This window comes from Cornus florida, unplaced genomic scaffold, assembly GCF_030987335.1.
Source record: "Cornus florida cultivar Cherokee Brave unplaced genomic scaffold, ASM3098733v1 CherokeeBrave_3.0.0_Hap2_Chr05, whole genome shotgun sequence".
NCBI classification, from domain to species: Eukaryota; Viridiplantae; Streptophyta; class Magnoliopsida; order Cornales; family Cornaceae; genus Cornus; species Cornus florida.
Window position 1 is genome coordinate 30624638 of NW_026775575.1, and position 17236 is coordinate 30641873.

The 17236-nt window shown below is 35.1% G+C and overlaps 2 protein-coding genes across 2 annotated transcripts; one reads left to right on the forward strand and one right to left on the reverse strand.

Moving 5' to 3' along the window:
• The first annotated feature begins 212 nt into the window (after positions 1 to 212).
• Positions 213 to 7570, forward strand: LOC132306236 (uncharacterized protein Os08g0359500-like). The gene is made up of 6 exons (XM_059803557.1): positions 213 to 382; positions 2227 to 2413; positions 2769 to 2922; positions 3030 to 3067; positions 3154 to 3370; positions 7144 to 7570. The coding sequence occupies exons 1-6, from the start codon at positions 228 to 230 to the stop codon at positions 7257 to 7259; spliced, it is 867 nt and encodes a 288-aa protein (XP_059659540.1). The 5' UTR covers positions 213 to 227; the 3' UTR covers positions 7260 to 7570.
• A 1560-nt stretch (positions 7571 to 9130) lies between these two features.
• LOC132306238 (probable U6 snRNA-associated Sm-like protein LSm4) lies at positions 9131 to 15056 on the reverse strand. The gene is made up of 8 exons (XM_059803559.1): positions 14863 to 15056; positions 14585 to 14632; positions 14454 to 14495; positions 13709 to 13807; positions 13447 to 13524; positions 10776 to 10815; positions 9919 to 10086; positions 9131 to 9603 (listed from the first exon to the last, which is right to left on the reverse strand). Exons 2-8 carry the CDS (start codon positions 14585 to 14587, stop codon positions 9581 to 9583), a joined length of 453 nt encoding a protein of 150 aa, XP_059659542.1. The 5' UTR covers positions 14588 to 14632; positions 14863 to 15056; the 3' UTR covers positions 9131 to 9580.
• Between the last annotated feature and the right edge of the window lie 2180 nt (positions 15057 to 17236).

Below are 17236 nucleotides of genomic sequence, written 5' to 3' on the forward strand. Positions count from 1 at the left end.
GGAAAAATAATAATAATAATAAGATAATTACAAAATTTATTCTGAAATCTTAAACATCGAGTCCCAAAAGGGCAAAAAGATACAGGAACGCAATAGAGACAGCGGTGAAGACCGTACATACACCTTATTAATTTGGACCGTCCGATTCACCGAATCTAGCAAAAGGTTGACGTTGATCCATTTAACCCAATAAAACACTTACAAGTGTCCGATATAGAGATGCTAAGATGCGTCAGTCACACCTTCCACAAGCTTCAGTGTGCTTTAGCAAACTTTTAAGAGCTCTATTTACTTCGAAGCGACGCTTTGTACGTCTCACAACTCGCACTCTGTTTCTAGGGTTTTACATTTCTACTTTCCTCTTCGAGAAAGCAAAGATGAGGTAGTCTCTCTCTCCCTTCTCTGATCTCCTTCGTTTGATGTATGTAGACTTGTGAATGTATGCTTTGATCCTTTATTGTAGTTTTCTAATTTTCTGTTTGGATTCCGAGAAAACGTGAACGGAAGGAAAAAAAAAAAAGAAGAAGAAAAAGGGGGTTTTATCCCTCAAATCACATGTTGTATTGGTAGTTTTTATTATTTTACATCAGAGTTCGCAATATAAGCTTAGTTCAGTGGATGATAATAGATCAAAATTTACTAGTTGTATATTACTTTCTGCTTTACATTTTCTCGAAAATCCAGTTTAGCATATTTAGTTTTCGTTAATTGTTCATGATATGTATGTTTTGTGGCAGCTATAACTGTATCCTGGTTTTGTTTACTTTGCGTAACTGTGGCCTTTTCTGTTTCTTCTTCCCCTTTCCCTAATCTCTGTGTGTTTATTCTTAAATGAATTCATTGATTGACTGGAAAATAGTGATATTAGTTGCAACTTTAATAATTAGGGTTTATGTGCTGCCTCTCTATGAAGAATTTCAGAAAAAGGTTCAGAACGGCCTCTTGTTCTTTTTCTTTTTCCATTATTTAGTATATTTATATTTGTGTTTAAGAGGAAAAAAGTGGTCCATAGATCTGACACCGTCTATAAGCGATTATGTTTCTTTATTTAGCTTCTCACGGAGTAACATTATTTTTTCAGTTTAGTTGAAATGATGAAATGTGGTGTTTTGAGAATCAAAATTGTCAGCAGCAATTAGATGGAATCCGTTGTCTGATATTGTGTGGAGTAAGGTAAAACAGGTATATGTCATTTTGGCATTACTAAGAGTGTATTTGGGTTGAGGGAGTTTGAACCAAAGGACAGGAGTAGGAAGAATAGTTTCTCATGTTTGGTTAAAAAGGAGAAGGGAAATGAAAGGAGGAGGGGTTGTTTAACCCCTTGAGTAGTGTTCTTTTACCAACCTTTGATGAGTGAAAGGAATTATAGGTAAAGGACAACAAAGTTAGTGATTATTGATTTTGTCCCTACTGTTTAGAACCAGCTAATTCTTCTTTTATCATTTTCACATATATAATAAAACATTTTTTCCTTTTTTTTTTTTTTTTACTGTCTTTCCCAGACAAGATGAAAATGCTGTCCTTCCTTTCCTTTCCTTTCCTAGTTACCCAATTGCGATGAGGGGTTAATTTTATCCCTTCCTCTTTTTCTTTTTCTTCTTCTTCTCCTTTTTTTTTTTTTTTTTTTTTTTCAATAGTTAATTCTATAATTTCATTTTCATTCTCTTCTGCTTCTCCATGTTCCATAAGTTCCTTATTTCTCTACACTTTCTACTAACATTGTGTTCATATTCATATTGATCTGATTTGGTTTTATTTGAGCTTGGATAGTATTTGCTTATGTAATTTTTCAATATTAAATTATGTTAGTTAATTGAATTAATGGAATATGGATTCTTTTATTTATATTTTGAGGGATACAAAAAATCCATCCATTTTGCAGATACAGTATTGGGAAAAAAGAAAGGTTCTCCATGTGGCCAAAACAATAATCTGACTTGGAATTGGGCTAAAACAATAATAAATTCAAACTGATTTCTGATAATAAACTCCATGTTTATGGAAAAAAAAAAAATGAAACTCCTTTATATGAGATTTATGTAGGAAAATCTTGTGAACTACATGTGTTTTCAACCATCTTTCTAGCTTTTGGTCCAATTGAATGTGCAAACGAATTGATTTTTCCTTCCTCCTTTTCTCACTTTCGGTCCTTTTTTTTGATTTATTTATTATTTTGTAATATTTGCTTGTGGTTATCTATCTCCTAATATTATCCAAAATTTTCAGCCGTCATCCTGAAGTGAAGTGGGCCCAAAGGGTGGACAAGGTTTTTGTCACGGTGCTTTTGTCAGATGCAAAGGATGCAAAGGTCAATCTTGAGCCAGATGGGGTTTTCACATTCTCAGCTAGTGCTGGAGCAGAGAACCACCTTTATGAACTGAAGTTGGACCTTTATGATAAGGTTAATGTAGAGGTAAGAGGCTGCCTCTGCCCTCAATTCTTTCTAAAATCCTTGAACGGTGATGGAGAGTTGATTTATTATCAGCAATCAGTTTGAATTTTAGTTGTGCTTCCAATTTGGAGAGTGGGGTTTTTTTTTTATTTATCAGAAATCAGTTTGAATTTTCATTGTGCTTCCTATTTCTAGTGTAATCAAATTGGGATGGCTTTTAGAAAATCAGAGCTCTCGGGGGATACATTGAATTGCAAGTGTGCCTGTCTTTGCTTCTAATCAGAGTTACTAATGTGTAAAATTGCTTTTAAATGTTTTCTTTGCTCTACATTTGCTTGGCCCTCTTGACTTATTATTTTTATTTTTATTGTTGCAGGAAAGCAAAATAAATATAGGTATGAGGAATATATTCTGTGTTTTGGAGAAGGCAGAGCAGAAATGGTGGAAGAAACTATTGCGTGGAGATGATAAGGCACCACACTACTTGAAAGTAGATTGGGACAAATGGGCGGATGAAGATGATGATACTGGTATTCCACTTCGTAGTTTATAATTTATTATCTCAAGCTGTTCTTTATGATGTTAAAAACAGGATGTCTTTAATTAATATTTTAACTTACAATTCATGTGTTATTAGGTCCTGCTGATTTGGATTTAGGTGGAATGGATTTCTCGGTAATGATATATTAACTGGTCTTTTTATATTTGGGTTTCTAGTAGGAGTCTATTCTTAATTTTCTTCTTATTGATGTGTTTTTTAGAAATTTGGTGACATGGGCGGCATGGGAGGCATGGGCGGCTTGGGAGGCATGGGTGGCATGGGCGGCTTGGGAGGCATGGGTGGCATGGGCGGCATGGGCGGCATGGAAGGCTTGGGAGGCATGGGCGGCTTGGGAGGCATGGGCGGCATGGGAGGCTTGGGAGGCATGGGAGGCATGGGCGGCATGGGTGATGATTTCGATGATAGTGATGATGAAGGTATTTATTCTGAAAGCAATACTATATGATGAATGGTTTTGACTACTTTATTTGTTGATTGATTTTTCTTGTTAATGTGTTCAAATTTGAGCTAAAATTACAAGCATAATTGTAGGATTATTGGTGTCGGGGGTCTATAAGTAGTGTGCCCAGTGCCCACTCCCACAAGAAACTACACATTCATGCACGAATACATACTACACATTTTTAAATATGTTGCTATATCCTCATACACAAGTAGTCTGATAAAGCACTGCTCTAGTGAATTTCTTCTGTGTTTTCTTCTTGTCATTTGGAATCATTTCCAAATTTTAAGTTTTGACTTTGCTGACAGCTGTGTACCCTTTTAAAATAATGTTTCATAACCGAGTTTGTGCAACAAGTTCAACTTCGACATGGAAATAATATGTTTTATGGGTACAAAGATTAAGCATGAGCAACTAAAAGAATAATTGAATGATGAACAATTTCAGAACGAGTTTTACAGAGGCATGTATCACCCCAGAAAACACATGAAGCCTATAGGTGCATTATGAGCCACGTAGAGAACTTTGTGGTTCTCTTGATGATAACGTATAAGTTGAACAGGTCCTTATAAGGAAAAGTGATTTAAGGATTCATGACATTAGTCAGTAAAGAGGGGTTGCATGGCTGGAGCCTGGAACCCACCACATAACATAAATGAAGCTGATAAAGGAATGCTAACACTGAAATTATTGTGTTACTGCTGAAATGAGCCGGAAAACGCCGGATGAGCTTCAACAAGAATTGTGTTAGGTAGGAATATTATTCCTCTCAATCCCAACTCTTTGGGCTATGTTACTACCTTTTGAGAGGTAGATGCAATGTCTCTAGAGCTTAAACACCCTTGGAAGTAATTGCTATAGGTTAGGATAATGTCCTTTAATTATATGAGAAGTAAAGATGGAAGACGGAATTAGTTGGAGAGAAATTTTGGTTCTCTTTGTGTTATTCTTTTGCCTGACACGAGGAATACGTCTTTCTTACTACCTGCTGTTGAGAGGTGAAATACGTATCATTACCGAAAGGCCTTGCCTTGATCCAAAGTAAAGAGTTATGCACTTGAAACAACCAAGCGGACGTGTAGCTCTGCTGAAAGACCAAGAGGGGTGAATAGTTGTAACTTTATGTCTCAATTTGTTGCACCATGTATGATTAATCAACTAATAGTTTTAGTTCTTCTGATTAGTAAAGTAATAAAGAAGTAATAAAGAATATATAACAGTTTTTACATGAGAAAACTAACTGAGAAAACCAGGGACCATTCTTGGTACAAATAAGAGTTATGCACTCGAAACAACGAAGAGGACATGTAGTTAAGCTGGCAGACGAAATAGGTCCAATTTTAGAGTAATGCTATCAAGTGAGCCCTCTCATGACAAGGGGCATGAGCATATTTAAGCACTGGATTGAGAGTTTTTTTTTTGTGATATTTGAAAAGTCAAATGAATTATTTAATACATCTTTCTATCCAGTAGTTAAAGAAGCAGAGCTCATGTCTCTTGTCTTGAGAGGGCTCTCATGATAGCATTTCTTGTAGTTTTAATTCTTATGATTAGTTTTCATTCCGCGTGGTTAATTATACTAAAGTAATAAGAAAATATTGCAGTTTTTAACGTGGAAAATACTAACCAAGAAAAGCAGGGGCCAGTCTAGGTGCAAATAAGGAAAAAGTAGAACTCCAAGTTGCAAACTTTTATCTCGAAGTATCACTTAAGTTGATTTACCTTTATTCGATATTACACTTGATCCTTGTGGTCACAAGCCTATCTACTGTGATTGATGAATCCGTCTGTATGCTATGCACTCCTCTCAAAGTGATCATTTGCCAACTCTGGCTTCCATGAGTAGCAAGTGTTCATCTGCTCAGTCGAGCCAAGGTCTCCACATGATGCATGATGGTATAGATACTATGGGGTCACTTTCACTCCGTTGCTATTCACAAAAAAAATAAAAAAATAAAAAAAAAATAAAATTCATGAATCAAAGAACACATATGATGATTACACATGATCAACTCACAAAGGGCGTGTAAGAAGAAAGAAAATTGTGACCATGATGAATCATGCTTTCATGTGTTGTTGCTTTCATGTGTTGTTTGTGAGATGCTGCTATAGACAAACCCTAATAGGCTACTTATATGGTTTAGAAAATATAGAGTAGATTTTAGAAGTAAGTTTAAACTTCTTCATTTAGTTTTATTTTTATTTTTGATTTTGAAAGATGAAGTCTTTTCAAACTTGGTGACATGGAAATATCCAAACCATGCAAGTAAGATATCCAAGAAACGATGAGGAGCAATACTATCTCATTGGGCTTGAATCGGTCAGTCCTCCATGGGGTGAATGGTTCCTCCCATGTAGGAAGCTAAGTTCTCAATACCTATGAAACTGAGGCATAAACCTCTTTTTTCTGAAGTAAGTTAACATATTTTTAATAATAAAATCACATTAGGGCACTTAACTTTCGAGAAACTAAGGTCAATTAGGTCAAAGTTTTTCAAAACAAGTGCAAGTTCACTCAATCAAATTTAATTGATAAAAGGTGCTTGAAACATGCATTCTTGATTTTCTTAAAGTTAACCATTTGATCTTGTAGCTATCTTCTGTCTTCAATTTATCTTTGATCGTGGATATTCAATCAGTCTTCATGTAGATGGGGGGTAAAACAATGGTGACCCACTTAACTTGGCCGTTACATACTCTTTTTTTTGGTTCTGTTTTTTGTTTTGACAAGTAAGATATCATTAAAGGTGCTCAAAAAGGGGAGCGAACCCAAAAGAATACAAGGGACAAGGGACGCCCAAGGTGACACAAATTTCAAGCAATCCACAAAATCCAAAAGATCCCCCATAGATTTACAATTTTGCCCATTAACCCAAAAAAAATAAAGCAGACAGTGTATTGTATTTGAGAGACTAAATAGAGATTACTCTCCATCAAAAGATCTCCTATTTCTCTCACGCCACAAACCCCAGCATAAACAAAAGGTAGTGACCCTCCAAGCATTTTTTAGGGCATAACATTAGATTTTTCTTCATTTCCTCAATGGGTCCCCTTTGGCATTCAGGGAGGGAACATGCCTTAAGCACTAATTAGAGAAATAGTTTTTCATTGGCAATTAATGTCAAATTACACTGGCTTGATGCCTCTGGTGTTCTTCACCACTGGGAAATGAATGTGTTGATGTATTGGAATTTTGGTGGGTGGACAAAAGGTGTCGACAGGCATGGCATCATTGTCGTAACAATCCTCAGTTTCTGGTTGACATTTGTAATGTTTCGAGCTGCTTGGATTTGCAGTTGTTTTGGGCCATGAAAATTCTTCATGGCTCTGCTAGATTCTTCTAACCGGTATATCAATTGAATCTCTAGAATTTGAAGTGATTTTGAGTTGAGTGGGGCCAGGTTGATTGCTGTCCCCCAACCTCTAAAAGAAAAATAAAACTGGGATTAAAAAATCAGCCAGAGTCGGTGGAAGGAAGGGATAATGGATCTGGAGTTGTCTTAAGAGACACCTGTAAGTGCAGGAGAGAAATCAGTGTGTATTCCGATCTTAATGAATGTGTCAATCAGCTGGTTGAGAAGATGATCCAGAGGGGATCTATGTTGCAGACAGACTTGTCAGCAATCGATGAATCAGTACAGTTTTGATTGTATTGTCTATCTTTTTTTTTTTTTTTTTTTTAAGGATTTGGATATTTTAGTTTAGAGTGAAAGATGGTATTCATTTTCCTTTCTTCTCTTTGAATAGATCAAGAAGTGTCAAAGCCGGAAGAGCAAGACATTAACAAGGCAGGAGAGGAAGCAAAGCCAGAACATGTGGGAGGAGCTCCAGAAGGAAAAGCTGAAGCTGCACCAAGCTCATGAAATGTCAGTCTAAATGATAGTGCAGTATAACATGGCTTTGCTAGTGGGTTAGGTTTCTTCACCTTGTGACCGGGATGAAAGAATGAAATTTTCTAACGGAGTGAGTGTTGATTTCGCCCAAACTAATGTTCACAACCATTGGGGTTCTGGTCTTGAGAGGCTGCCTCTTTTTCCATATGTTAACCTAAATTTGGATGTTGTATTATTTGCTATTGGTTTCATGGATTGATAAATCTGATAGGACGTAGCGTGTTCCGACTTCATATATCTTTGGTTTATGTGAGCTTTCCAAGTTTTCTGTTTTTCTGCTATCCACATCTGCTAAATATTTTAGACATGAGTGGCATGTTGATGTGTTGTGGTTCATTTGGGAGTGAAGAAATACTATTTGTGGGCTGTTTAATGACCTGTTAAGGTTTTGTCTAGGCGAATGACTTCACATTCCTAGAGGGACTGGTTTTCTGGGCAATCCCTCCCTAGTAAAAAATAATGAAATTAAATTGGCACGTCCGGTGGGACCCTATTATTATTAATTAGTCTGCAAGGGAACATCATAAAAACTAGCTAGTTCTAGGGACCTGAATCTTCTCTAGTGGAACCGTCTATCCACTTTTGTCCAATTGAGATGCACTTCACAAAAATGTTGGGATGCTTTGACAAATATACCAATCGTTTTTGTATGGTATATCTCAAACTGAGCTGAAAAGAAGACACAGGTATATAATTCTACTATGATCAGTCGCAGAGGGATATCACTTTCTTATATATATATATATATATAGTTCAAGAGGGACAATATTTTTCTTATATATATATAAAGTTCCGAAGGGACAATGTTATTTCCGGCTTATTATATATTACTGCTTTCAGTTGCTTTGTTTATTATTGCTTTTCCATTACTGTTTTAATCATTAAGTAGTAGTTGTGGGTGAAATCTTTTGGATGATTTTTTATTTTTTTTTTAAGGGTAGAAGGAACCATTTTAACAAACTTTAATGGTTCTTTAGCCCCTTTGATTATTGCTTTTCCAATTACTGTTTTAATTATTAAGTTGTTTTAATTAATAAGTAGTAAACAAACTTTAATGGTTCTTTAGCCCCTTTGATTATTGCTTTTCCAATTACTGTTTTAATTATTAAGTTGTTTTAATTAGTTGTGGGTGAATCTTTTGGATGATTTTTTTTTTTTAGGGTAGAAGGAACTCTTTTAACAAACTTTAATGGTTCTTTGGCCCCTTTGATCGACGAATCAATCCACGATTTGACCATCTCCTCACAACTAATACGCAGAGTCCGAAGAACACGGAGATGGAAGTGAGTTGGATATGGAAATTGGAGCTAATCCTTTGTCTTGTCTTCTCCAATGTGATCACACTCGCACTAAATGGCTCTCCAATGTGATCACACTCGCACTAAATGGCTTTTTTGACATCCCTTTATCTAGAGTGGTCGAATAAAACCCTATTTACTTTGAAATTTCACAATTTTTAATGATAAATGAGTAAAAAATATATGAAATTTTACCATCACAGTCGTGAAATTACAGCACATGTATTTCAACCACTTAAAAAATATTTTTAATTTAAAAATTTAGTGGCGTTGTAACGGTGAAAGTGCTAAAAGAATATTGAACTGTTTGAAAGAAAAAAACATCAAACATATATCCCTCAATATTTTGAGAAATGTCAAATATCCAATTTGAGCTTCCTCACATGTTGAGAGAGACTCTAACCTGCTTATAAGCATCGGAGAACTGTATAAAACTAAAGGATCACTTGAGTAAAAAAATAGATGAATTTTTACCATCATAGTATTTCAACCACTTAAAAAATATTTTTAATTTAAAAATTTAGTGTGTTGTAACGGTGAAAGTGCTAAAAGAATATTGAACTGTTTGAAAGAAAAAAACATCAAACATATATCCCCGAATATTTTGAGGAATGTCAAATATCCAACTTGAGCTTCCTCACATGTTGAGAGAGACTCTAACCTGCTTAACACATGCAAATTGGACGGGAAGTGGTTTTCCGTGGCGGACGGGTGAGTAACGCATAAGCCCGACAACTGTAATCACCAGAGACAAATTAAAAACATATAGAAAGATTGGCCCTTTAATGTGGTACTCTATCCCTCACTTGAAAACGATCTCCTGAACCATTCCTGGACTATTGTGTCATTTATATCTTACCAAGTACAAAAGCTTACGAATAACAAAATATCCAAAATGAAAATTTTTCATAACGCCGCTTGAGGCATGATGGAGCCAATGCTTTAAAAATTCGCAAAGTAGCCCCTTGAGTTGTTTGGCGTCTCAGCTTTGTTTCATCTGCCACGCCCTCCTCCACCTATTCACCAGTCCAAACAAAGTTAAGGAAAATAAGCTTTATTAAGAGGCTCAAGTTTGCAAGTGAAGAAGACTCGAATCCTTAATACAAAGGCAAAAGACACAAAGAGCCGAACATGTAAGAAAATCGAGGCACACTTGGCCTTTTGATGGCCCTATGCCAATGTGTGCGAGTAATAATCAAGTAAAGATTCACTTGAATAGGGCCAGACCAGATTACATCACCGGTGAAAAGAACTTGTAGTGTCAATATGCAATATGTGAAAGAAAACTAGAAATTCCTATTCAAGTGACAACTCTGAATAAAAGGTTTTACCTCTGTTTCCACCAGCTCTCCCACCAATGCCACCCCGACCTCGACCTCCACCCATCCCTTTAGCACCTCCATCATCTAGGCCCCGGCCAATGCCCTTTGTTGGCCTCCCACTAGTGCCATCCTCTCTACCTCTTCCTCTCCCACGCCCTACTCCAGGAGGCCTCCTATCTGAAATGTCAATTGAATTGATCAACGAAAACTTCTTCCAAAAAAAATTTCACTCCTATGATTGCGCAAACAAACAAGAAGAGGAATCAGAATAATCCAGGACATCAAACAAATAAGGGAAATAATTACAAGCAATAAATAACATATAAAACACTGTTACTATAAGAACTTAACACAGCCAGAGAGTATAAAAATCTCTTTCTTTTCTTTTTTCTTAATCAGGAAAGTACTCACACACACATTGCCCATGCAGGGGCTTGAACCCCTACCCTCCCCTCCTCTTTGAGGGTAAAGAGGTTATACCATTGGGCTAATGGCCATTGGTAAATGCAAAGAACAGGTAAAAGAAAGTATAAGAATCTCAAGTCACCTAAAGCAGTGAAAGAAGGCATATATGAGCTAAACCATTTCCATCCAAAACCAGATCATATATAAACTTACAAAGGGTTACAGTAATCACAATAAGGAGCACTGTGCCTAAACAATGATATTCACGTAACAAAATGAATCATATGGTTAATTGGTTATAATTCAAATCCAAACAAAGTCCAGAAATAGGAAGAGGATACATTTTTCTGATTGTGTTTGCCAAGAGCCATAAATTGCAACCTTTCTCATTTTAATAAATATGAAGAAAGACAAAATCATTTTTTAAATGCAAGGCTAAAAAAGAAGAATGCAGTATATACCAGAACGACTCTTGGTCTCTTCCTGAACCTTATCAATGACCTGAAAAATCAAGACATAAAACCACTCAGGTGAAAACCAACTCAAACATTCAAAGGACAATCATAACCACTGATAATAAAAACAAAAGAGAACACACATCTGAAAGACATAAAGATGGCATTCAAACACCTCCACAAGGCAACATAACTCCAAAAGTATAAATGAATCCTGAAATATTGTAACAAGAAATAATATATACTGCTTTATTAAGTATTCTTTGTCGCAATTAAGGCAACAAAAAAACATTGCTTCTGTCAGGCACTACTTTCAGTGTCAACTATAACTATTCTGTATCACCACCAAAAATGCCCTGCGACTAAACAACAGGTGGACCAAAAACAATAAAGATCTTTTGTATCAGTACATTACAAATACAATATTAATGCAATATAAACCACGCAAGCAACCAAAATAAAGCACAAGTAAACAACCAATCCATGCAATATTGGTCACATACCATGCACCATGGTTTCTTAATTTATTTTAAAATGAAGAGCTAGAAGAGTAGAATTCAAATCCTCATGTATCTTCAATCACATTATGTCCTAAAACATGGCTTCTACCACCTTCATTTTATAAACAACTGTAGGATGGTCATCCTGCCCCCAAACGTTAAACCAGCACATGAGATCTTCTACCAAATGGGGCCATTCATTCTGCTGGGTATGAATTCCAGCCACCCAATGCACATAAGGATGGCTTGTTACAATGCATCTGCCTGGATTTGTCCCTGACCAATCTTTCCCCGTGCTATAGACATAAATTTTACTAATTATCAGTGTCCAACCAACACTGCTACTAAACACCTTTCAGTTACTTCATTAATTTTTATGTTTGGTAGAGAAATTGGTGAATGTCACCAAAAGGCATGGAATCTGCAACCCTCCTATCCTCAGAACTTTTAAAGAAGACAACTTCTAACTTCTAATCTTATTCTGCTTTTGATCTTGCAACTAGACATAAATTACAAGATGAGATGCAGTTTGATCCAACAGCTTCATAAAATAATCTTTTCATTATTTTGTTGCTATATATTGCTGCATTCACAAATTATAATTTTCTCAAATTTCAAATCCAAAACTTCAGTCACATCAAATTCTAAAACTAATAATTAATCTACATAACTCTTCCTAGTTTCTCCACCTACGTGCAATCAAATATTCATTTAGATCATTCATTAGACATAATATATTGATTGGCCAAGCACATCTATTGTAATTATTGAAGCTGACAAATAGTTAACAAAATATTTTTCAAGATATTCAAGGATTCACGTATATTCAAATCACAACACGAGATTCCAATTAAGAATTCGAACAAACACTGTACTGCTACCACCTCTTCACACCAATATAGGAAAACATGCTAAGAATTTATCCATATAAGCAAGAACCTATAACCGAAAAAGAAATGCTGCCTGCACTTCTACTCAAAGCGTTTTCAAGTAACAGAAACATGAAAATTTTCTCCAGATCGATTGTCCAAATAATTCGCAGAGCAAACACAAACATTTGGTGAAGGAAAAATTAGAATTTTATAAGAGATCCCAACAATTTTGCTAAAACATCCAACCACTAAACCAAGCATATATAGCAGTGTGAAGTTTCAATGTATATCCAAGAAAGCATGAGCAAACTTTGCTGATACTTATCAAAATTTACAGGACAAACTAATCTATAAGTATCACAATACAAAACAAAATTCTTGTTGAGAATACATAACACATTCTCATTTGTTAGCTAATTAAGATAGAGAAATAAGAAGCTAAAGCCAACTGATTTTCTACAACAGAAGAAGGAAAAAAAGTCTCCTGCCTATGAAGGATGACATGAACACAAGAATCAGTATATACAAATAGGCATGCCAATTGGGAAAAATAAATAAAAGACAGACATGGAGTAAGCGATGCCATAGCAACCGAGAAAAAGCACATATAAAATTATATTACAAATAACAAGCATTAATGTATGATCAAGGTATATATATCTATCTATCTATCTACCTATATATATATATATATATATATATATATATATATATATTCTATCATGGCTGTACCATAAAATTGGCAATCCATGAATCATGATAACTAATAATCACCATCAACATAGACATGACAAGGGCCCAGAAATGTGCATATATGTGTCTGTATGTATTTAGGTATACAGGTTTATGTATAAATAGACACACAATTATAACGACTCCACTCCTCTTCCCACACCCACTGTTTAATTATATATTTCCTAATAACTACTATTTTTCTCGTGTTAAAATAAAGTCATACACAACATCTTTAAACCGGTAGGTCACATGCTAGCGAATGCCCAATGAGTACCCAACAAGTGTTAAAATTATATATTTAATATTAAATCATGTACACATCAAAGATGTATCAGACACATGTCAAGGCTAAATTAGTTTCCCCACAGACCATGGCAAGAATCCTGACATTTTAAATACCAAAAATATGGTGAATAAGGAATTATGTTTTATGGACAAACATAAATTTTCTACTAATCAGCTAAACAAATGAAGACGCGTTCACAAACGTTAAGAGAACATACACACGTGTATAAACAAGGAGGTATAGTAGCTTGAATGTTTGCAAAAGTTCAGAAGCTATAAGCATACCTCATCTGGAACTCGAAGATATTTGATTGTATTCCCCCGGATGTAGCATTCAGGCATTCGCCAAAACCTATCTCCATCCTGCATTTTGAGTTGGAAAAGAAAGTCAATGTTATGTGCACTCAACTCAACAAAACAGTGTCTCAACCATTTGAGGGGTGCGCGTATATATACATAGCGCGCACACACACACACACATATATAAAAGAAATTACAATAGATCATGAAAGAGAAAAGGAATAACACCAACGAAAGGATTAAAGACCTTAGAGGTACAGATGACTTCTCGGAGATGGATGTTCATCCAAGTATCGCAATTAACCAAATGTCCATTGTAGGTCTCCCCATTTTTCAGTTCCACCAACTGTCACAACACAACCAGTAAGAAAATACGTAATTGCAAAGAAGCACGGAAAGCACGCACGTGGCATAGGTCTAAGAATATTTTGCACCAAGTCTCTTTTTATCCATAAATATATATTCAGAGCAATCTTTTTGCAAGTCATTTTCTTTCTCAAAGCTAAGAATCTATGAAGAATGGGAACTTTTATTAGGGAATCTTATTTATATCCAAATACTCCTTCCATACTCAATTTTTTTTCTTTTAAATAATTATGCATATATATGTTATTTTCTTATATATATATGGACATATATACAACATATACATATATACTTGCATTGAATTTCTAGTTATCAATATGTATGTATATGTAATTTTTAACAGCAAAATAATATATATTGCAATCAAACTGTAGCATGATATAAGGGTGCATACCATGTAACCATATTAAAACCACCATTAGCTATTTCTTAAGAATTTTTAGTATCACTCTGCCCAATGTCCATGTTTCTTAGCTAAGAATTTTATCCAAGATTTACAGTAAAACACACATTGCTATATACATAGCTATGACTGAGCCCTAATTTTCCCTTATCCTTTTCCATGGAACCTAGGAGGTACTTAAAAAACTGAAAAATGTGACAATATAGATCATAAAATGTAATACCATAGGATGCCCTTGGGCGGTCTTGAGCAGAGACAGCGGAAGCTGCAACACCAATAAATCGAGTGTGAGTGAAAACAAAGTCAAATATATAAAATCGATAAATAAAGATTCAATTTATGTGAGTAACATACCATTGTTTCTAGGGCACAGATGCAAAACCTAGCAAATACAAAGGAGACCTGCAACCGCGGCGTAGCCACAAAATAAAAATAAATAAAAATAAAAAAATTGCACCGAAAAGTTACAAAAACTTCATATACATACAATTTATATTGAAATTATACACATGTGAAGAAACCCTAACCCTAGCTTCTCATGAAGCTCATATAATATGAGGAAATCAAAGTGTGACTAGATGTTGATCTTGATTAATTTAACAGTTTGAAAAACGAAGAGAGATTGGCGTTACCAGCTAGTAGCTTCCGGTTCGACAAGAGGAGAGACACAGCGAATTGTTCCGAATGGCAACTTTGCAGAGATCGAATAGGTTCGACCTCTTTTTCTCAATTCGAAGCTGTGAAGGTCGTAGAAAAATATACTAGCGGGAGCTGGAAACGCAGCTGGAAAATAAAAGGAAAAGGGTAAATTGCACTGACCCTCTGAGGTTTTAGCCCTTATAAAAAGAAAACTGATTGGTCGACCGCGCATGCGGTTCATGGTTTTTTTTTTACATTGATGCTTCCTGATATTTAAAAAATGTGCATTGGCATCCTTCCAAAAAAAAAATATGAAAATACTTTTTAACCTTTTGACTTGTCAATAATTCTATTTAAATTTTAAAATTACACTTTAACCTCCTAACTACATATAGATATAGTTTATATATTAACAATATTTATACCACCATAATCACCCCCACAACATAAAAATAGAAAATAAAAAATTAAAATTAAATTTTTTTTTTAAAAAAAAGCCATAAACTACACCACCATAACCACCACCAGGACGCTCAAACACCACAGTAGAAAAACAAATATTTTGAAAACAGTTATGACTTACCCATACTTATAACATAGTAAGAAAGAGGGGAATGAGAGAGATCGAAAATAGAGAGAGGCAGTGTCGGCGTCTAAGTACTAAAATGAACCAAGAAAAAAAGAGTTAGAGATTAGGGTGGAGAAAGAGACTTAATGATGGGATAGTTTTGTCAACAGAGTTGATATTTTGTAAATTAATTAAATTAAATAATTAGGGGTAAATATGACATCTGAAACCACATGAAGTGTCATTATTAAAAAAAACATTGACCCCATCTAAATCACATTAATCGAAACTTCAAGAGTGCCAGTGCAATTTATCTTGAATAAATTTACATAACTCCCCCTCTCCGCATAGCTGTTAGAAGTAAACAATTTTTTTATTTATTTTTATTTTAAAAAGTTCAATAAAATGGAATGGGGATGTCATTGTGTTACATATGCTCATCACATTGCATTGAAGAAGAATGACATGCCCTAATGTCCTATCATCCCTTTTGTTTGTTTGATTTAGAAAAATACTTTTTTTGGCTTTAAATTTAGTTATTATATGTACTAATTACTTTTTATATTGTGTGTCTCTTAAATTTTTAACCGTGTTCTTTTAATAATGTTTAAATGAGTGAGAAAGCTTAAAGCGTATAAACAAGCCTTAACAAATTAGGCTAAATCCATAAATGGAAACTCTCGAAAAATACAACAGAAGCTCTTATTAAACAGCTCAAGGAACAAGCATCAAACTATAATTATACGAAAATGTTTAGGGTTAATTTCACCTACACCCCTTAAACTATGCTAATATTCCACACACACCCTCTTTACGTTTTATAATTTCACCTACACCCCTTGTCAGTGACCGCCGTCTAATTTACCAATGGGAATATGTAATTTTACTATTTTACCCTTTAATTATATATTAAAATTTATAACTAAAAAAGACTTTTACACCCTCTTAACACCATTTAATTTCTATCTCTACCCTCGTACACACACATATATATACCCACACACTATATCTATATATATATATATATATATATATATATATATATTTTTTTTTTTTTCTTTCTTTCTTCTTCATCATCGCCGGCGACAAAGCAACTACGCCACCGATGGAATACACAACAACCGATCTCGCCGTTTCTCCACCTCAACCTACCACCACCACGGCCGACCACCAACCACCATCCACAATCACCCTTTGCAAACAACACCACTAGCAGACCCAAGATCCAATTGCGGAAAAAAAAAAACGTTGTAGTTGCAGGGTTTGTTTGGCAGAACAGAATGAAGATTGATGAAGTCGAAAGAGGTGTCTAAGTCTTCAACCCAAAATCTGAATCATGTGTTGTATTGGCAGCAAGAAGATCGAACCCGATGGCGGCGCATGACTACCGTCACCCTTCAGCAATTTGAGTCATAACATTGCCGGAAAACTCCATCTCCGTCGATTTCAAGGTTCATAAATGATCAGTTCACCGCCGACAATTCCTCCCCCGGAACTCACCTGATCTCGCTGGAAACCCGACTCAATTGTTATTTTTCTTTTTTGTTTCCAAATCAAATCAGGGAAAAAAAAAATTAGAGAGAGATTTCCAAAAACAAAATTTCAAAAAAAATGCAGAGAAGATTGTTATTTCCAAAAACAAAATTCCAACTAGAGAGATTTCCAATTGAGAGAGGGAGGCTAGGATTCTACAACGAGAAGGGGATTTCAGTTCAGAAAGATATAGAGAAGATTTTTTGGTGCGTGGATTAATACTGTGAGCTCAATTCCGGCGACTTACAAAGTTGAAGCAATCGGTG